This window comes from Marmota monax, unplaced genomic scaffold (genome assembly GCF_021218885.2).
Source record: "Marmota monax isolate L192 unplaced genomic scaffold, Marmota_monax_Labrador192_F-V1.1 WCK01_AAM20220418_F8-fsc00019, whole genome shotgun sequence".
Taxonomy (NCBI): Eukaryota; Metazoa; Chordata; class Mammalia; order Rodentia; family Sciuridae; genus Marmota; species Marmota monax.
The window spans coordinates 9713353-9736332 of NW_026695242.1; the positions used below are offsets into that span (position 1 = coordinate 9713353).

At 36.8% G+C, this 22980-nt stretch overlaps 1 protein-coding gene and 1 long non-coding RNA gene across 15 annotated transcripts in view; one reads left to right on the forward strand and one right to left on the reverse strand.

Annotated features, from left to right (window-relative positions):
• Window positions 1–22980, reverse strand: part of LOC124076022 (cell division cycle and apoptosis regulator protein 1) — a 194266-nt gene that overhangs the window by 53201 nt on the left and 118085 nt on the right. The window contains exon 13 of one of the 12 annotated variants that reach the window (XM_058577950.1): window positions 12275–22600. The exons of 10 other annotated variants lie outside the window; for them this stretch is intronic. In XM_058577950.1, coding sequence (XP_058433933.1) covers window positions 21708–22600 — 893 coding nt within the window. In that variant the 3' untranslated portion in view covers window positions 12275–21707. Of the gene's footprint in view, window positions 1–12274; window positions 22652–22980 lie in introns of those variants that run through there. One more of the 12 variants, XM_058577949.1, reaches the window with a different exon arrangement.
• Window positions 1–22980, forward strand: part of LOC124076021 (uncharacterized) — a 133821-nt gene that overhangs the window by 1671 nt on the left and 109170 nt on the right. For all 3 annotated transcript variants that reach the window (XR_009226407.1, XR_009226405.1, XR_009226406.1), the window contains exon 3: window positions 19120–19220. This is a non-coding gene — a long non-coding RNA (uncharacterized LOC124076021). The remainder of the gene's footprint in view (window positions 1–19119; window positions 19221–22980) is intronic.

Sequence of the window (22980 nt, forward strand, 5' to 3'; positions counted from 1 at the left end):
TTCTGCAAGCCGATTTTATAGCTGAACATAAAACATAAAAAGGGCTGGAGATGTTGCTCAGTGGTTAAGCGCCCCTGGGTTCAGTCCCTGGTAACAAAAAAAACCAAAAATAAAATATTAAGGACCAGCTCACTGGATGCAGTGGCACAAACCTGTAATCCCAGTTGCTCAGGAGGCTAAGACTGGGTTAAAAGCCAGCCTCAGCAATGGCGAGACACTAAGAAACTCAGTGAGACCCTGTCTCTAAATAAAATACAAAATAGGGCTGAGGGCCTGGGGTTGTGGCTCAGCGGTAGAGCGCTTACCTAGCAAGTGTGAGGCCCTGGGTTCGGTCCTCAGCACCACAGAAAAATAAATAAATAAAATGAAGGTATTGTATCTAAGATAGATAGATAGATATAGAGATAGGGCTGTGGCTCAGTGCCTGAGTGCCCCTGGGTTCAATCTCTTGTACGAACCCCCCACCAAAAAAAATATTAAGGACTAGCTTAAGAATTTGTTCAGGGGATGGGGATGTGGCTCAAGCGGTAGCACGCTCACCTGGCATGCCTGCGGCCCGGGTTCGATCCTCAGCACCACATACAAACAAAGATGTAGAAAACTAAAAAATAAATATTAAAAAAAAAAGAATTTGTTTAGGGTGTAGAGCTGTCAAAGCATAGGACCAAGGTGTGGTCAGACCACAGTTTCAGAGTGTCAGCTTGCTGTGGGCCATGGGCAGGAGAAACCACACAGTGCTATAACCTGAGGACCAACATTCAGAAGCTTGTGATGTGGTGATCTTCCTGGGCAAGGCTCATGATATTGACCAGGTGAAGGAGTCAGGGTACTGAAATGACCAGTCTCAGGGTGCTACTCCTTTTATGGGGCCTCAGGTAGGCTGCTTCATACAGTGGTCTGATGTGTTCCATATGCTCATGGGCCTGGTTTTTCTGATATGAGTTTGATATGTCATGTATTCATGTGCTGCTGATTAATTCAGTCAGTTCAAAGGTGGTCATTTTTATTAGTAGTATTTATTTATTGGTTTGTACTTTATGCCTGTGCAAGGCAGATGGTGGTTGTTTGCTTGTACAAGCAAGGTATGGAGTCATTCCACCTAAACACTTAGAAGTAGAGTAACTTATGGCAAACTACTGCTTTACAAAATGGAATAACTCAAATTTTGGCATAGTCTGAAAACTACTGGTCTATATACATCATAGATAACTTTGAGGAGAGCCCAATTTGCTCTCTTTACGCTCTAACTCCACTCATCAAAACTCTGATCACCCCTAATCTTTTTCTCTTCAATGGCCCATCCTAGACATATAAGTAGAATCTGCAATGTGTGGCCTTTTGTGTGTTTGGGTTCTTTGACTTAGTATATAATTTTCAAAGTTTGACCATGTAGTAGCATTATCAGTTTTTCTTTAAGTCATAAATATTATTCGTTCTTGGGCTGGGGCTGTAGCTCAGTGGCAAAGCACCTGCCTTGCATGTGTGAGCGACTGGGTTCAGTCCTCAGCGCCACATAAAAGTAAAGTTACTGTGTCCATCTACAACTAAAAAAATAATTTTAAAAAATATTACTTGTTATTTTATATTTTATTTTTCCACATTTAAGCAATGGTGTGTGTGTGTGTGAGAGAGAGAGAGAGAGAGTGTGTGTGTGTATGTTGCTAATAATTAACAAAGGCCTCACACAAGCTGGGCAAGCTTTCTTTCTTTTTTTTTTTTAAGAGAGAGAATTTTTTAATATTTAATATTTATTTTTTAGTTTTCGGTGGACACATCTTTGTTTGTATGTGGTGCTGAGGATTGAACCCAGGCCACACGCATGCCAGGTGAGTGCGCTATCGCTTGAGCCACATCCCCAGCCCAAGCTGGGCAAGCTTTATCCACTGAGTTACAACCACATCCTTCAGATTTAAGGAAACTATTTCCACTAGCTATGTATATTTTACAGTAATTTAGTAAAGTATGCCTCTGTGAGTCAAAGATGGAACAAACTTTTTGTCCCTACCTATCCCCTCTAGACTGCAGAAACTATTGAATATTCTTATTTTCATGGCAATATAAAGCTTGCACAAATTTAATGAGAAGATGTTTTTGTAATAGGACACAATTATTGCTTATATTTCCAAGATTTTGACTCAAATATCATATTTTCAGATATTACCAGGCAACATTAAAGAACTAAGGTTGAGCCGGGCACAGTGATGCATGCCTGTAATCCCAACGGCTCGGAAAGCTGAGGCATGAGGATCCTGAGTTCAAACAAAGTCAGCCTCAGCAACTCAGTGAGAACCTATCTCTAAATACTCTCTAAATAAAATACAAAGTAGGGCTGGGGATATGGCTCAGTAGTTAAGTGCCCCTGAGTTCAATCCCTGGTACAAACAAATAACAACAACAAAAAACAACTAAGGTTGATCATATGGAGCCCATAAAGCTTCCTGGAAGGATACTAGCCTGGAACCTCATACCTGGGACCGCATATGGTCCCTCTCTGGTTATTGTAAGGTAAGGAATGTCATTTAAGGAATGTCACTTAAGGAATGTCCTTTAAGATCCTTTGTGACTTATGATACTTTTTGCCTCTGGAGAAGGGAAGAATTCACCCAACTTATAAATATTTCATGCAAAATCTGATGGCTAGTCTTTGACTTGACTTCCTAGTCTCTATGGGTGTTAAATGTGTAATCTGCTAGACATGGTAGTGCATAAATATAGTCCATAATACTCAGGAAGCTGAGCCAGGAGGACTACTTGAGCCTAACCTGGCAAACATAGTGAAACCCTGTCTAAAAAACAAAGGTACAATCTGAGGGGTTGGGGATAGCTCATTGATACATCCTATACTTAGCTCAAGATTCTGTCCTCAGCACAACCACCACCAAAAAAAAAAAAAAATACAGTCTAATATTCTTTATCAAAAGTTTCTGCAAGCTGGCATACTGGCACATTCCTATAATCCCAATGGCTTGGGAGTTGGGAGGCTGAGGCAGGAGGATTGCAAGTTCAAAGCCAGCCTCAGCAACTTAGCAAGGTGCCAAGCAATTCAGTGAGACCATGTCTCTAAATAAAATATGAAAAAGGGCTGGAGATGTGGCTCAGTGGTTAAGTCCCCTGAGTTCAATCTTCAGTACAAAAAAAAAAAAAAAGTTTCTGCAAGGGCTGGGATTGTACTTCAGTGGCAGAGCACAGAGTTCAAAGCTAGCATGTGTGAGGGGACTGGGTTCTATCCTTAGCAGCACATAGAAATAAACTATCCTTAGCAACACATAGAAATAAACAAGGACTGGGGATATAGCTCAGTTGGTAGAGTCTTGTCTCACATATACAAGGCCCTGGGTTCAATCTCCAGCACCACACCAAAAAATAATAGATAAATAAACGAATAAAATAAAGATATTCTAGCCGGGCGTGGTGGCACAGACCTGTAATCCCAGTGGCTCAGGGGCAGAAGGATTGCGAGTTCAAAGCCACCCTCAGTAAAAGTGAGGCGCTAAGCAACTCAGTGAGACCCTGTCTCTAAATAAAATACAAAATAGAGCTGGGGATGTGGCTGAGTAGTTGGGTGCCCTGAGTTAAATGCCCAATACCAATAAATAAATAAATAAAGGTATTCTATCCATCTACAACTACAAAAAGAATTTTAAATAAAAAGCAGGGCTGGTAGAGTGCTTGCCTCACATGCACAAGGCCCTGGGTTTGATTCCCCAGCAACACACACACACACACACACACACACACACACAAAACCAGTTTCTGCAAAACAAACTTTGAAGTGATCAAGTGAGAATGCTAATGCCATCCTTAAGTCCAGAATCCTGAAATGTCACTGACTGCCCTCTGGACTCTTAAATTGGACTCCCAGCTGAGTGTGGTGGCATATGCCTTGTAATCCCAGCATCTTGGGAGGATGAGGCAGGAGGATAGCGAGTTCAAAGCCAGCCTAGGGCTCGGGATGTGGCTTAATAGTCGAGTACCCTGGAGTTCAATCCTTTATAACAGCACTCCCCAAAAAATTGGGCTTCCAACTGCTAATCTTTGTTTTTCTTTCTTTCATAGAAATTCCCCCTATGAGTACCTGCTGCTAGCACAGGCTTGTAATCTCAGTTACTCAGGTAGTTGAGGCAAGAGGACCACAAGTTCAGGCCAGGGAAGGCAATTTAGGGAGACCTTGTCTCAAAACAAAATAAAGAAAGGCTATGGATGGGGCTCAGGAGTGTGTGAGCCCATGAATTCAATTCCAAATACCCCCCCAAACATAACACACACAAAGCCTGCTTCTAGCACTATTCAAAAAATATCTTCCTCTACTACCAAATCCCAATTCAGTGTTATTTATTAGTCTTTTAATTATTATTTTTATTTTTAATTTTTTTTCAATACTGGGAATTGAATCCAGAGGTGCTATACCATTTAGCTACATTCCTAGCCACTTTTATTTTTTTGCTTTGACAGGGTCTTACTAAGTTACCAAGACTGGTCATGAACTTGCAACCCTCTTGCCTCAGCCTCCCCAGACCCTGGGATTAAAGGAGTGCACAACTGCACCTGGCTTTTGTCTGACCTCTTTTCAATTGTTTTTGGCATATACTGTACCTAGGAATGGGTTGTCTCAAATGGGTTGTCTCTGAATCATATGATAATTCTATATTTAATTTGTTGAGTAATTGATAAACTATATTTACTGTGATTACCCTATTTATATTCCTGCAAGAAATGTTCCATGTTCTTACCAACCTTTATTATTTTATTTCTTTCCTCTTTTTAAAAATAAATAGAAATCTTCATGGGTATGAAGTGAAATGTCATAGCAGTTTTGATATGTAGCTCCCTTATGGAATGACTAAAGATGTTGAGCACAATTTCATGTGTTTATTGGCCATTTGTACATCTTCCTTGGAGAAATTTCTATTCAAGTCCTTTTTTCTCCCCTTCCCCATGTTTTGGCAAATCTTTTTAAAAAAAAATCTTTAGTTGTAGATGGCAACAACACTTTTATTTAATTAATTAATTTATTTTTTATATTTATTTTTTAGTTTTTAGGTGGACACAATATCTTTATTTTATTTTTATGTGGCTGAGAATTGAACTCAGTGCCTCACGCATGCTAGGAGCCACCTCCCAGCCCCTATTTACTTATTTTTTATGTGGTACTGAGGTTCAAACCCAGTGCCTTATGTATGCTAGGCAAGTGCTCTACCACCAAGCCACAACCCCAGCCCCTTAGCAAATATTTTGATTGTAATAAAAAATATATGTATGGGCTGGAGTTATGGCTCAGTGGCAGAGCATTGCCTAGCATGTAGGAGTCACTGCGATTGATCCTTAGAACCATATAAAAATAAACAAATAAAATAAATGATGCTATCCAGCTACAACTCTACAACTACAAATAATTTTTTTACTGATTTCAACTCTTTAAAAAATATGTTGGGGCTGAGGATGTGGCTCAAGCGGTAGCGCGCTCACCTGGCATGTGCTGCGTTCAATCCTCAGCACCACATACAAATAAAATAAAGATGTTGTGTCCACTGAAAACTAAAAAATAAATATTAAAAAATTAAATATTAAAATTAAATATTAAAAATTAAAATTAAATATTAAAAAATTAAAAAATTCTCCCCCCTCTTTAAAAAATATGTAGCATAAAATTTACAATTTTCGCCATTTTTTAGAACACAATTTAGTGGCATTGAATATATTCACACTGTTGTTAAACCATTATTTCTTTCTCCAATTTAAAATTGGTTGGCCAGGTGCAGTGGCACATGCCTATAAAGTAAATAAAATAAAATAAATAAATAAAATATAAATAAATAAAATAAAAGTGTTGTGGCCATCTACATCTGGGAGACTGAGACAGGAGGATGGCGAATTCAAAGCTAGCCTCAGCAGCGGTGAGATGCTAAGCAACTCAGTGAGACCCTGTCTCTAAATAAAATACAAAATAGGGCTGGGGATGTGGCTCAGAGGTTAAGTGCCCCTGAGTTCAACCAAAAAAAAAAAAATTGGTTGGTTGTATTCTTATTTATTTATTTATTTATTTATTTGGTTGTATTCTTGTTATACTGTTTTCTTTTTGTTTGACGGGAGACTCACTATGTTGCCTAGGTTAGCTTTGAACTTGAGATCCTTCTGCTTCAGCTTCCTGATGAGCTGGAAGTACAGGCATGCACCACAGGTGCTCAATATGATTTTATTTGTTTATTTGTACATTGCCATATTGGGAATTGAACCAAGGGGCACTTTGCCACTAGGCTGCATTCCCAGCACTTAAAAAATTTGAATGAAGTATCACTAAATTGCTGCTGTCACTAAATTTTAATCACAATCCTTCTGCCTCATCCACCATCCCATGGTCCCCCATACCCCCATCCTCATGCCCCCAACCTCACCTTCCCATCCCCACACCCCCTGCTCCTTCCCCACCCTTTCACCCCTCCCCCACACGCATATCCCTTTCCCCCATCTAGGTTGTTTCTATAGTTTAGCTATTGTGAATTGAACTGCTATAACATCTATATGCCTGTGTCAGTGTATTATGCTGAATTTAACTCTTTTGGATATATACCAAGAACTGGTATGACTGGGTAAAATGGTGGTTCCATTCCTAGTTGTTTTGGTGGATTTTTTGGGGGGTGGGTACTGAACTATAATCCTCCTGTCTCAGCCTGCAGAGATGCTGGGATTACAGGTGTGCACCACCACAACTGGCTGTTACTTTTATTCTTGATAGTTGCCATTCTGACTGGAGTGAGGTAAAATCTCAGTGTACCTTTAATTTGCATTTCTCTAATTAATAGAGACATTGAACATTTTTTTCAGTCTCAGCTACTTTGCCAGGAGAATCATAAGTTGAAGTCGTCCCCACCTCAGTGAGTCTCTGCTCAAGATAAAATTAAAAAAAAAAAGAAGAGTGGGAATATGGAGATATAACTCAGAGGTATAATGTTGCTGGTACAGAAAAAGAAAAGAGTAGCTCAGTGGTAGAGAGCCATTGAGTTCTGTTTTCAGACACACGCGCGCGCACACACACGATTGCTCTAAAGATACAGATTAACTTAGGATAATTGTCATCCTTGAATCCTAATATAAATTTTTTTTTAGAGAGAGAGAGAATTTAATATTTATTTTTTAGTTTTCGGCGGACACAACATCTTTATTTGTATGTGGTGCTGAGGATCGAACTCAGCACCGCACGCATGCCAGGAGAGCGTACTACCACTTGAGCCACATCCCCAGCCCCCTAATATGAATTTTATTTCAATTTTTACTCCAAGTAGGGCATGGTGGCACATGCTTGTAATTCCAGCTGTTTGGGAGGCTAAGGCCTCAGCAACTTAGTGAAGTTCTAAGCAACTCAGTGAGACCCTGTGTCTAAATATCTAAATAAAAATATAAAAAGAGCTGGGGATGTGGCTTAGTGGTAAACGCCCCTGGGTTCAATCCTTGGTACCAAAAACAAACAAACAAAAAACAACTATTAAACTTTTACTCCAAGCTGAAGAAATTGGATTTATTGATAATATTTGTTACTATTACTATCATCAATATTATTACTGATTGCTTGCCAAGCACGTGCAAGGCCCTAGGTTCTATTCGCAGCACCACATAAAAAATTAATAAATAAAATAAAGATATTGTGCCCAACTACAACTAAAAAAAATAACTAAATATAAACAAAGTAATGTGTGAGAATAAATTATACTTCATGTATGTCAAAATACACTCTACTGTCATGTATATCTAAAAAGAACAAATTAAAAAAAAGTAATGTGTGTGATAGGACATGACAACCATGTCATGATATTATTTTTGCACTCCTCTGGATGGAACCCAGAACCTCCCCAACACTAAGGAGCTCTACCACTGAGGTATGACCCCAGGCCCATTCTAATACTTTTAGAACTGAATCCTAGGAAATGGCTTAAAGTTGAAAATCACAGACAAACTAGTATTTTACTGTTTCTAAACCTAAGCTTTTAGTTGTTTTTTTTTTTTTTTGGCTCTACTTACGTGACTTTTGTCACTACTTATGTTTTGATTATGTCCTTAGGAAAGCAAACCACTTCAACTATTACATCATATTTCATTTTATTTATTTATGCATTTATTTATTTTTATTTTATTTATTAATTTATTTTTTGCTGTACTAGAGATTGAACCCAGGGACACTTTACCACTGAGATACATCTCCAACCCTTTTATTTTATTATTTTTTCTTTGCACATAATTTTTTTTAACTTTTTCTTTTTAGTTATACATGACAGTAGAATGTATTTTGACATATTATACATACATGGAGTATAACTTCCCATGTAGTTATACATGATGTGAAGTTATGCTGGTTGTGTATTCATATATGAACATAGGAAAGTTACATCTGGTTCATTCTGTCTTTCCTATTCCCATCCCCCTTTATTCCCCTTTGTCTAATACAAAGTACTTCTATTCTTCCCTGCCCCTGTATTGTGTGTCACCATCCACATATCAGAGAAAATATTCAGACTTTGTTTTTTTGGGATTGTCCAGCCCTTTTATTTATTGTTTTGAGTCTGGCTAAATTGCTTAGGACTATCCTAAATTGTTGAGGCTATTCTCAAACTTGTGATCTTCCTGCTTCTGTGTCCTGAGTCACTGGGATTATAGACATATGTCACCACTCCCAGCTCTCTTATAGGTTTTTGATTTACACCATTGAAAGGAATGTCAAGGTGTATCAAGAGAAGCACAAAGATTGATTTAGCAAACAGAGGAGATTTATTCAGGAAAGCAAGCATTAAAGCAGTATAAACATTCAAAGGGAGAAGTGTGGGAGCCCAATGGTGAAATGCATTTTGGGGGTTTTGGGTCCTTCTTTTCAAAGGTAACTGCATAAAATGTGAAAATGAGAAGTGCCTGGGCAGAGAGATCAGTCTGGTAAACTCACTTCTCTCTCTCTCTCTCTTTTGGTACTGAGGATTGAACTCAAGTAGCACCTGACCACTGAGTCACATCTCCAGCCCTATTTTTGTATTTTATTTAGAGACAGGATCTCACTGAGTAGCTTAGCACCTTTTGCTGAGCTCTCTTTGAACTCTGGATCCTCCTGCTTCAGGCTCCTGAGCTGCTGGGATTACAGGCATGTGCCACTGCACCCAGCCTCATTTTTCTTAATCATGGCACATAGCACTGGCCATGGTGGTCTGGTTATCTCATGATTTCTAGGTTGTCTATCAATATCATCAAACTGAAAGATAATGTTTCAGCTCAGCTGCAGGCCTGTAATGACTAAAGACTGTGGCAGGAGGATCACAAGTTCAAAGTTTCAAATTTAGTGAACCCCTTGCAAAAAATAAATAAATAGGGCTGGGGATGTAGCACAGTGATATAGCAAACCTGGGTTCAATCCCCAGTACCACTAAGACACAAATTTTAAAAAATAAATAAATAAAGTCCTTGAGAAGGAAAAATGGGGCAGAAACCAATGTCCATCGATGAATCAGCCCTTTTATTTTTTATTTGGTGGAAAGACATGAAGAGAGGTGCAGATTGGGGTTGGTTTATAAACGAGCAGGCAAAAGGAGAGGATTTTAATCTATGATTTCTGCTTCCTCTCTGAGAAAAAATATAGTCAACATTTGTGAAGAAATGAGATTCAGAGATGTACAAAGACCAAATGAATTAGAGAAATTGTGCTGGTGGTAGTCCAAATGACATTGGGAATTGTGACTTTTTAAAAAATGAGAATTAGGACTCTACCAACATGCCATGGAAACCTTGGACACTCTAGCCGCAGTAGGTGGGAAGGCTTCACGTCATGTGTTATATGATTCTGCTGTTTTCACCTATGAATATATGGAATCAATGGCCTGTCTCTAAGCAAGCATGGAGTAGCAAGGCCTAGGCTGATCTATTCCCAAGAAATACTTGGAAAAAGAAAAAAATATAACATTTTCCTCAGGTTTTATATATTATGTCATGAAAATTTTGGCATACTCATGACTTTGTATTATTCTGTTAAAGAATAGTGTCTTGGGTGGGATGCGGTGGCACATACCTGTAATCCCATTGGCTCAGGAGACTGAGGTAGGAGGATCACAAGTTCAAAGCCAGGCTCAGCAACTTAATGAGGCCCTAAGCAATTTAGCAGACCCTGTCTAAATAAAACATTAAAAAAAAAAAAAGGACTGGATATGTGGCTCAGTTGTTAAGGGACCCTGGGTTCAATCTCTGGTGGGAATGTGACTCAGTTGATAAAGTCTCTGGTACCAACAAAACAAAACAACAACAAAAATGAATAGACTCTGGGCTGGGGATGTGGCTCAAGCAGGTCCGCACTGGCCTGGCATGCTTGCGGCCCGGATTCGATCCTCAGCACCACATACAAAGATGTTGTGTCCGCCGAAAACTGAAAAAAAAAAATTCTCTCTCTCTTGCTCTCTTTAAATAAATAAATAAATAAATAAAATGAAGTGCATTGGGCAGTAGTCTACCTAATGTCATTAAAAAAAAAAAAAAAATGAATAGACTGATCTTCCAGTGGTCCAAATAAAAGAAAGCTGACTCTTTTCTCTCTCCGCCCCCATCCCCCAAACAGGAAGAAAGGAAAGGAGAAAAGAAACTTGCATATCATTATCAGTATTGAACATTAAAAAAAAGCCATTTTTTTTAAGACAGAATGCTTTTATTATGTGATTTTTTTATATTTTTATGTGGTGCTGAGAATCAAACCCAATGTCTCACGCATGCTAGACAAGCACTCTACTACACCCCAGCCCCCAGAAGGCCATCTTAAAGTGTAGTGATCAAATCACCTCACAAAGCAGTTCCCTAAGATATGGGGAAGGGACAGTGGAGGGAAGTAGAGATTAAGAGCCTCAACTATATAGCGACTGGGATTACAGGTGTATGCTACCGCATCCCACCCAAGACACTCTATTCCTTAACAGAATAATACAAAGTCATCAGTATACCAAAATTTTCATGACACAATATATAATATCAAACCTGAGGAAAATGTTATATTTTTTCTTTCCAAGTATTTCTTGGGAATAGATCAGCCAGACCTTGCTACTCCATGCTTGCTTAGATCCTGTTAATCACTGTGGCAGGCTGAGCAGGTGATTTAGTTTTTACTCTGTGTACTTCTACTTTTTTTTTTTTTAATATTTTTTAGTTGTAGTTGGACACAATAACTTTATTTTTATGTGGTGCTGAGGATCAAATCCAGCGCCTAGGTAAGCACTCTGCCGCTGAGACACAACCCCAGGCCTGTGTACTTCTTGATTAAAGATAACATGACCTAACGGAAAGCACTTAGAACACTAAGTCTTAGTTTAAACATATATATATATTATATACACATAAGTGTATACTTATAAAACTTAAGTATATATGGGGCTGATATTGTGGTGGGGAGGGAGAGTGCCCGCCTCTCATGTGTGAGACACTGGGTTGGATCCTCAGTCCCACATAAAAATATTGCATAACTAAAAAAATATATATGTAATTCTTCTGGGTGCAGTACTGAGGGGGGAACCCAGAGACTCACACATACTATAACATTTAGCAATATACCCAGTCCATTTTATTAAGACAGAGTCTCAATAAATCGCACAGGCTGGCCTCAAATTTGTGATCCTCTCACTTCAGCCTCCCAAGTATCTAGGATTACAGGTATGTACCACTAAACATGGTTAAAAATCTTTGTTTCATTTCTGCTTGGATACATGAATCAGTTGAAGATCAATTGCCACCAGCACATCTAATCTGGGTGACATCTGATTATTATTTAAGGTTATCTTTTGTAGTAAATAAGGGTTCTTAACATGGGTGAATCTCTAGATCATTATGCTAAATGAAATAAGCCAGCCATTTGATTTTCTTAACATTCTAAAAAACATAAAAAACCGTACAAACTGAAATCAAATTAATCATTACCAGGGGAAAACATGCAACAAGGTGATAAGACTACAAAGGACTAGGGTGATAAAAATATTCTATATGCTGAGCTATCCAATACAGTAGACACATAATGACTTGTGGTCACTAAGCACTTCAAACATGGCTAGTGCAACCAAAGGACAGTTTTTTGTTATTATTTTTTAATTGTTGGGCAATGAATCCAGTGCATTCCACACCTCCAGCCTTGGTTTAGTGTTTAACATTATCTATATGTTTGGCATCTCCAAATATTAAATCTTATTGTCTTTTGTAATTAAAATGTGTGAATTCTGTAGGATACTAAATTTTTAAAATATGATTTTGAAGAGGAAAGAAAAATTAGACTACCAGGTGCAAAATAGAAGTATAAAATTTATTTAAAACCACCAACAAAGTTCTGTGTAATCAGGAATGATACAATTTTGTAATAGTTTTTTTTTAAAAACTCATCACAAAGATTTAAAATATATTTTCAATTACATTATTCATTTAGCCTTATTTAGTTAGAACAATTAAAAAAAGAAAGTTTATGCTCTAACAAATTAAACACACAGGAAAATATAATAGACAATTTCCACAACTACCTTTACATGTATATTTCAATACTAGTACATTTCAATGCATTTTGCTACATAAACATGAAATCATGTACAACTGCTGTGCACCAAAATTTAGCTTAATTAGATCTTTCAAGTAACATGCAATTCCAACTTACGTCTTCAAGTACTGCTAGTAAGTGTTCCCTTGTCTGCAGAGGCCTAAATGTTGATCATGTAATAAAAGTATCATAATTACAGAATTATCTCTTTCCCTTCTACATGGTGAAGTGCTTTTTCTTTAACTGTTTCCCTCATATGTTAAGAACTAAAACAGATATTTTGTGAAGTTTTAAAGAGTATTTCTTTACAAACATTTCAATATAAGGGATATTTAATACAGTAGGACGGCAATAGATAAAAAAAAAATACCCCAAAGCAAAAAAATCAAAGGTAAAAAAATAAATAGTAAATATATTCCAAAGAGAGAAGTCAGGTAGAGACAAGAAATATTAACTTATAAAACTGATAATTCTCTCTTGGGAATTCAGTACTACTCTATTTCACCATGGTAAAGAACCTTTGAGCATTTTGTTCCTGCCAAGAATGAGCATTCTGCTTCTCCTTTAAGCCAAGGTAATGATATGCATGTGAATTTACTTGGTAGGTGACCATATAGCATGAGAAAATGTGAACGAAACAGAAAACATGGTTATCTCTCTGCCAAGTAATTTTATAAGTTTCTTTTTAGGGAACACATCTTGATTTCTCAGTAACCCATATATGGCCATCTACCCATATTTCACAATGCAAAAGCTGCCCTTAGTTTTTACTATAAAACCAGTTCTGGAAAAATATCCTCTTCAAGCACCTATCACAATGTTATCTTACAAAGGCTAAAAAAAAATATATAACCATACATTGCAATAAAAATATTTAATCTTTTTTTAAAAAGAGCTGTTTTTGTGAAATTCTATATCATTATCCATTTTATCCTAGCACAGATAGGCATTGGTGAGGATAGGCAGTTACCAAACTCACCAAAATCATAAGATTTTTTTTGTTTGTTCTTAATATTCAAATTTTGGCCTGGATTTTTGTACTGATGGAATAGTCAAAATATTCACTCTATATTTATATAGGGGTTGCTAAAATAATCTATATAAAGGTTATTAGAAACTTTACAAATACATCTCATTATTTTTCTTAACCTTCTGGCAAAGGAATATATATCTTTTGAACCACAAATTTTATGTGCCTGAAAACAAAGAGAAACAAAAAACAAGACAAATTCAAATTTAAAAAAAAAAGTGTTTCCTTTTAGATAGGCCAACAATTTAGCATTTATATTATGAGGGGCTGGGAACTAGAATTGCTTACCTTGCACCATATCCTTCAAGAAACGTGCACTTCAATAAATTTTAAGAAATACATTAAACATTGATTGTGAGGTGCTGACCCTCTTTTTTTAAGTAGTATTCGAAAAATTATTTAGAAGATTCCCGATTTTAGTAGTACCGGGGTATTTTTTTTTTGTTTTTTGTTTTTTCGGTGGTGCTGAGGATTAAACCCAGTGCCCCGCGCATGCCAGGTGACCTTACTGCTTAAGCCACATCCCCAGCCCCCAGGGATATTCTTTATAAAGTTGTTTTTGTTTTTTTTTAAGGAAGAAAAAAAAACCAAAGAAACAGTAAATCCAAGCCCTAATATGTAAGTCCTAGGAATTTAGGAATCTTTTCTTAGGCATGAGAAAATAGCTAGTTTAATAAATAATGGAAACAAAATACTTGAGAAACATGTTCTTCAAATTATAAGATTCTCTGCAGATACTAAATATTTAAATATTTTATTCTCAGATTGTTTGAGTTGCTTGGTGACTCTCTAAGTCCCAGCCATTTACTATTCTTGTCATCCGCATATTCCTGATCTGTAAGATGGGAATAATATTCTTTGTCTGATTTTCAGTGTCAGAAAGAAAAAGTTGCACATAATAAAGCAGTTTTATAATAGTGCTTCATTAAGTACAGGGGTATTATTATAATTATTGTTATTATTATTGATATTGGGGATTAAACCAGGGCCTTGAACATGCAAGGCAAGCACTGTACCACTGAGATATCTCCCCAGCCAAGGATCATAGCTTTTATTACTGTCATATTTACGTCCAAAACATTTCCTTAATTTTAGCAGCAACTTTCACATATAAAATGTTGTAGAGTGCAAAGAAGAAATATTAAAAAGTATCTCTTCCTTTTGAGGTGGTTGATTGAACCTTCAGTTGCTGGTAGGAGCATAATTCTCCCTCCTTTCTGGCCCTTAACTCTTCCCCATAGTGCCGTGCCCTTCACTTTCTGATGGCTTACTGAATCACCCTCTTCCAATTACTTTCATTTTTAGACTTTTCTCACCCAGATTATAGAATAGTTCCTACTATTGCTAACAACCTAAGAATGCCAAAGGAGTAAATTTACATTAGAAAATAGCTATCCACATAGTTTGATTGGGAAATTAGAAATACAGGTAAAGAGATACTGCCTACTTTGTAGATAAGATCCATTACTAATTCAGTTACTGTTTAGTAAATTTATAATTAGCATGAGGGATTACACAGAAATTGCAAAACCATACCAAACACAAAGTCTTAAAATATTTCTCTTCTAATACAATTTTTTTGGCAAAAGTCTTGAACACCAAGAAAAAATTTAAATATTAATGGGATTTGTAGAGACACCACTTGATAATAAACTCTGTTCTTATATCTACTGCATATTCCTATAAACAGAATTTGCCACTAAATTTAAATGGTTTAATAAAAGCTCTTGATTGCTTTTGGTATTGTATCTGAAAGGACTTGTGAGAGATGATTTTAAAAGACAGAAAAAGACAACTTAACCAAGGTCACTACTGTTTTTAAAACAAACCATGTGTATTTGCAGAATGGACCTGAGGAATGGAAACAGAACAAAGAAATGGACAAAGAAATTTTTATTAATGTAAATAAAAATCACAGGAAGAATAAAGATGTAAAAAGAATCAAAGTGAACTTAGCAAACAGTGCAGCTTCCATAAAATGGAAAAATAATAATGATCCGAATTTTTATCCCAGGCTTTTAAGTTTATAGCCTGCCAAATGGAGAATTACATTCCAATATTATTTCTCCTAAAATGAAAATCTGACAGCTGCAATTTTTTTTTCTTATGAACGAGAATGCCTTTACATAACAGCTGCTGGGGCAAAATTTCTATTTTTAGACAATTATGTTTATAGGATTAACCAATTCTCAAACATCACATTCAAACATAAGTGAGTTAAATCAGCTTATGCTCTATTTGATAACATTCCTACTTTTGACTAAATTTTGCTTTAAAATAAGGGACATCTATGGCTGAACAAAGGAGAATAAAGTTTATGACCCAGATAAGATAATGAGAATGATAGTAGGGATGTAAAAATGTCTACAGGAAATAAGGAAATTATTAATGTTTGAATTTTAAAGCTAGGAATATGAAGTGTTTGCATACTAACCAAGATAAACTTGAACATGCCTTGAGCTACCCCTTCCTTTTTTGGTACTGGGGTTTGAACCCCCCAGGGTCACTTAAACTACTGAGTTACATCCCCAGCCCCTTTTATTTTTTATTTCGAGATAGGGTCTTGCTAAAGCTGGTCTCAAATTTGTGATGTGTCTGGCTTCAGCCTCTTGAGGAGGCACATCACTGCACCTGGCCTTGAGGCACTTTAAACACAAGTGAAAATGAAGAGTGACAATATAAGTGTTCCCTTTGGATTACTTGATGTAATGAAACATATGCCTTTTGTCAGAGGCTTGTTTGGGGAATAAAGAAGACCTCTATCTCAAAAAAAAAAAAAAATCCTTCTGCGTAAACAGTGATATTTAATTGGGCGCATCCCTCCCCAAAAAAGGATCAAAACATATTCATTCAAGCTGGGCACAGCAGCTCATGCCTATAGTATCAGCTGTCTGGGAGGCTGGGGCAGGAAGATTGCTGTAGTTAAAGACCAGCCCAGGCTTAAGATGTGGGAAATCAAATTCATCCAGATGCTGAACCGAATAGGTAGCTCAACAAGGACAAAAATAGTGAGCTCTTGAATAAAAGCTCGCTCTACCATTTTTAAAAAATTAATAGAGAAACTTCCTTTTTCCTTAATGTGGTACTAGGAATTGAAACTGGAGTGCTCTATCACTGAGTATATCTCCAGCCACCTCTCTCTTCTTTTAAATATATTTTATCATGAGACAGGACCTTGCTTAATTGCCCAGGTTGGGCTGACTTGTGATCCTCTTGATTACTGTGTCCAGCAAGGTATTCAGTTTATTTTGTTTTTTGAGCACTGGAGATTGAACTCAGGGGCACTTGACCACTGAGCCACATCTCTAAGCCCTATATTTATTTAGAGAAAAGGTCTCACTGAGTTGCTTAAGGCCTGGATAAATTGCTGAGGCTGACTTTGAACTAATCATCCTGTCTCAGCTTACTGTTTCTATGTAGCACATACATTAAGAAAATGCAGACTCAGTTTCCAATGAAGTACATACGGGTTTTGACTTTCAGAATTGCCTTCCTGAGCCACAATGAAAACATTTTCTAACGCTGTTAGAAGAAAACTCAAAATGGAACACAATTTGATTTAGATAAACTCAGACTCGGTAATCTGGCACTGATGACATCACTTAGTTAAGTATGATGTACAGACCTGTGTTGAAGCTACAACACACCTATGAGTAATTTTAGGAGCTATGGATGTTGAAACAATATTCCACTTCATGTAGAGAGACACATCGAAATTAATTGCTGGGACTTGCCTAGCTGGATATGAAGGGAGTTGTATAACCATGGCTAGGTAGTATGGAAATGTTTTCCTCAAATATTTCAATCATCCAATCTTTTAAAATGGCTGTATTTTTTTTTTAATGTGGTGCGGAGGATTGAAACCAGTGCCACATGTATGGTAGACAAGTGCTCTGCCACTGAGCTACAGCTCCAGCCCTCTTAATCATCCAATATTTTAAAAACACCCTTATGTATGCTAGGTACCAAGGGAAGGAATAAGTATAAGCCTACACTATAGAAGCTCTTGAGATGTGCTTAATGAAATGCCAGAGTATTGCCACATCTTCTAGGAAGAGTTAACAAAATAGCTTCCAGGGATGAGGAGGTAGTTCAGTGGCACACATAAGGACCTGGGTTCAGTCCCCAGTACCGTGCCAAATTAAATAAAAAACAAACAAACAAACAAAAGACAGCTTCATGGGTAAGTCAGCTAATTTCCCACAAAAGTACATGAAGTCAGCAGGCAAAGGCATTTTGACCTATTTTCACTGTTCACTTTTTCTAAAGATCTCAGGGTGGAGGGGAAAAGCAATTTTATGTTATTTTCTTTTGTGTGTGCTCGGACCCAGAGGTGCTTACCACGGAGTCCACTTGTATTCCTTTATCTTGAAACAGGGTTTCATTACTAACTAGCTTAGAGTCTCACAAAATTTCAGAGGCTAGATTGAATTTATAATCTTCCTGCCTCAGCCTCCAGAATTGTTGGGATTGCAGACGGACACCACAATACCTGGCATTTAATTTTTGATACGTTCCCAAAGAAGACAATTTCCTAGTGATAAATCACTTTGTGGGTGAGAAAATAAAGTTTGTTTATACTCTATGGTTATAAGCACAAAGTAGTCTTCACCTGTACAAGGTTCAAGGTTTAATTACAAATTGAAATTGATATCTGTTCTTTGGCTTCTAGTGAACGAACTGTTTGACTTCTGAGGTGAACTCCAACATTCTGAGAAGCTAACATGTTATCTGATTTAACAATTGTCATAAATTTCTACAAAAGATTAATACTCACACTTGTAGTAAACCTAGGTTTCTATGCATTAAAGTGTGAAATTGAAGGAAACTACTGAAGATTGCATAAACCAATCAATTTAGTAGGCATGTTCAAAGGAAATGCTGTGCCCATTATTGGTGGAAACTGTCATGCAATGATATTTTAAATTTGCCTCAGAAAAAAAAAAATCTTGATTTTTTTGTTTTAAAGAACTATTTCCAGGTTAGTTTCACTCATGCTATGGTGGAATGATAATCAGTGAGTCCACAGGAGTAATAACATTAGAAAGTAGGTTACTTCCTATGACCTAAGTCGGTACATTTGCACAAGGGTATGCATTCAATTAAGTATGTATTGGGGTTATGTCTTAAGTAAATTGGTTATGGATCTCATCTAGTGAAGTTCTGTATGTAACAAATCAAATTATTTCATCCACATGCAAATTGAATAATGATGTTAGAAAGTTACTGAAGATGTGAATGTCCCCAAAATTCAACTACAATTGTAGATTCGTTGCCCAATAGATATTTCAATTAGGTTGATATGATCTAGTTGGCTCTTTAAGGATGAATTGGAAACAAAATGTAGGTAAGGCTGATGAGCAGAGGGGGAAAATATAATTCAGTGATGGCCTCATAAACACTAGAAATGGAATTTTGAGGGACAGTTATACTTTCAGTAGGATTCTACAATAGGCAAGAGTTATTTTATTATAGTTGATAAATTTTGTTGTTTTGGTACTGGGGATTGAACTCAGGGGTACTCGACCACTGAGCCACATCCCAACCCCCATTTTTGTATTTTACTTAGACACAGGGTCTCACTGAGTTGCTTAGCGCATTGCCATTGCTGAAGCTGCCTTTGACCTTTCAATTCTCCTGTCTCAGCCTGCAGAGCCACAGGGATTACAGGTGAGTGCCACTGCGCCTGGCCATTATAGTTGATAAATTTGTAACATTATTAACTGGAATAACTTGGAAGTCAGGTATAAATGAATTCAATGATCATACCATGAACAAAAAGCAGACTTAAAACCTAATTTGAGTGCAATAAAGAGGAAAAAGAAAAGTCATTATACTAAAACATAATAGAAATGCAGAAATAATGTTAGATGACCAGTTTTATGAGTGAAAATGTCATTCAAACCAATTTATTTTCTCACTTCAGGAGAAAGAGCACATTTCCATTCATGATGTTAATTACAACAATGGACTGGAAACATTGTAGTTTAAAATGGGCATTCTCAGTAATTGTTTTGGTAAACTATAACTAGTTTCACAAATCCCACTACTCCCTTTAATTAACATTGGTGTTATAAGTTTAGATTATTATGAAAGTTTTTTAAAGACAAAAACAAATTGATTTGAATTATTGTACATATACTACCATGGATTATTTGGAATGTAATTTGCTATTTCTTTAAAAATATATTTCCAAGGTATCATTGAGGATTTTAATTCTTCAACTCTACCATTTCATAGGTGATGATTCAGAGAAAAACAAAAGTGACATTTAAATTTTTCGGGTATTCAATAAGTGTGTACTGGGAAAATGGGTAGATGGATGGATGCATTAAGGGACATAAAGTTTTATCCATTATATCTGGTGAGGAAACAACTTCTAGTGGGAGCTAAGGCTTAAAATCTAAAATGTAGTTATCACAAGGGTCTATTCCTGATAGTCAAATGCTAGAAAATATGTTATTTAAGCAGCTGAAGCAATAAACAATCACTTATATACTTATAAGAAACCTTAGGCTCAAAAAACAACAAAAACACAAAACAAAACAAAAAAACGCCACATTTTAAAACAGATATCTAAGGCACAGAAAATACTAAAACAAGTCATTGAATTACCCTATTTTACATATACAGGTCTATTAATGGACATGTCCTTATTTACAATCCCTTCATATTCCTTTACTTAGTCAAAAGCTTTAAACTGATACTTTGCACCATATATTATTTTAATAAGTTATAATGAGTTTTTTTTTTTTTTTTTTTTTTAAGACCTTGCTGGAACTGTTTGCTTTTGCACCAAAATTATGAGTTAGCAGTTGTGGGCTTCCTATGCCATTTCAAGGGAGAAGCACCATTAGGTTTTCTGGACTCCCAAAGAATCTGATACTTTGAATGTTATAGCACCTCTACATTTTAACAGAATCAAGTATTTCTTAGAAGGTTCTTCTTGTTCTAAACATTTTGTTTCGGTATAACCATATTTATAATACTATTATCATTCTTTGACTAGGGCCAGGGAGTAACTATTATTCTATACAAGGATGGATATCATAACAAAAAAAAAAAAAACAAAACAATTTGGGATGGGTAGGATTCTGGTTACTTAATTTTTGTATTATATCACTTTGACACATTAAAAGCATTTGACTCTTCTGAATCACATTTTCTCCCATTTCCCTTTTGAAACTTGTTTAATGGGTTATATTGAAAAAGCTGGGATGGAAGTAACTTGAGGCCATGGTAGCTCAATAAATCATAAGAGACCACACTATTTTAAAATTTAAAACAACTTAGTCAATATTGATGATGTTTCTTAAGTCCAATTTTAGGAATTATTCACTATTTTATATAAGTAGCTATTACATAACATGAAAGGACACATTAAAAGAATAAAAATCATATACAGGATGCAAATAACATGTTGCATTTAACAAGATGGAACTCTACACAGCAAGAATAAATGATTTCTCTTGTATGCAAATATGCACAAACAATAGACAATAGGATTCCTATACTATACTATTTCAAGTTACTTTTAAAAATAGAAAGTGCTTTGAAAATATATATATTTACAATTACGAACAGCCTCCAACCATTACAAACAATAATGAATTATTTTATACAGGAGAAATATTTAAAGAGAGAAAGCATTTCATTGGTTTATTTCAAAGGAAAATGCTGATTTTCTAGCAATGATTGGAAGATATTGGAACATGGCACCATGAAACAATGATTCAGCTTATTTTTAACTGTGTCAATGTGGTTAAGCACCAGGAGCTGTGTAGAGTTAACACTGTGTCTTGACTTTACATCATAGAACATGAACCTGTTAAAATCCTCTAAAAATGACTCTTGTTTCATAGTAAACAGACTTAATTTAAAGCACCAAACTGAGTGATTCTGTCAAGGTTAACACCTAACCAAAACGTTTCTTTATGTATTTAAAACTAGAAAACTTTTATTTTTGCTTAAAATGTGCACCTTCTACCAATTGACAAAATAGTCACAGTTAAGTACCCACCCCATTTTTAAAATTTTTACCTCAGACTTGAAATGGGTGAGATGAAGATAGAGTAAACGACAACATGACTTTCTCTTAACAGCACCTTGAAAAAATACACTGCATGAGGAAAGGCATTAAGAAGGGGAGGAAAGCCTTCAGACCCACCGGTTATAGGGCCCTGCAACCTGTGTTAGAGCATAAGGGGACACAGTGACAACATTGTCATGGGTTAATGTTAATGCTTTATGAGAAGGAATTTGGTTCAATTCATTTATTTCAGGGGACAATTCAGCACCCTTGTTAGCTGCCTGGTCTTTCAGCTCTGAGGCCTTCATTTTCTTATTCTTAGCTACTTTAGCCTCGAACTTAATCCTGTTTAGTTCAAAACCATGGTGGGGCTTATTCAGGTTTTTGTGCTGGTAGAATACAAGGGAGAGGCGAGCAGGATGATTGCGGTTTGGGTGGGCCACAGCAGTGGTAGCATGAAGCTCTCGCCGGGCACACTCAATCATGACAGAACCATGAGTGGGCGCAATTGCCACCCCACCAATATTGGGATCCGAGAAGATGTGCTCATTGTCTGACCAATATTCCTCGATATGGGGCAATTTTTCCTCAGCAGGTGAAAGAAGGTCATCTGATAGGGGGTCATCAGATACAGGCTCATCTGCTTCAGAATGTTGCTCATCTTCTTCCACCAGACAGGAAGCAGGCTCATGAGGAGAAATGAGGAATGGGGGCTGCTGATTTGGCTGATTAGTAGTTAGCTGCTCAGTTGGACCAGTGGGAGGCTCAGAAAAAGCAAGGGAATCTGTCATGGGAGGAGGCAGGGAGGGAGGAGGAGCCAGGTCGATGGGCTGTGCAATTCCAGTGCCTTCCCCAGCAGCTGCATTAGCACCACTGTGTCTTCCAGAAGGCATTGTGCAGTGGGGAATGCTACTTCTTTCTGAAAACCCAGAGGAGGCTACTTTATTGAAATTAAATGGAGCTGTTGGCACGGAAGAAGTCTTCGGGTAACAGAATACTGGAGACAGGGTTGCCTCATTCACTGTTGGAGGAATGGATGGGGTCGATGAATAGCATTTAGTGTTCTCTGAACCTTTGAAGATAAAATGATGTTTAGTTTCACCTTTTATTCCAGGTTGCACTGTCTCACTATTATTCCCTAAACAGATAAAGGAACAAGGAATGTAAAAACAAGCTATGATTTTTTTTTCCCTCTGAAGCTAGAGAAGGAGCCCAAGGTCAGGTATGTGCTAGACATGTACTCTACCAGTGAGCTACATCCTAGCTTGTTAGACATTTTTTAAATTTTTATTTATATTTTTGGCATCATGGTGGTACTGGGCGTTGAACCCAGAGGTGCTCTACCACTGAGCTACATAATCATGCTTTCTTTTTGGTACTGGGGATTGACTCTAGGGGCAC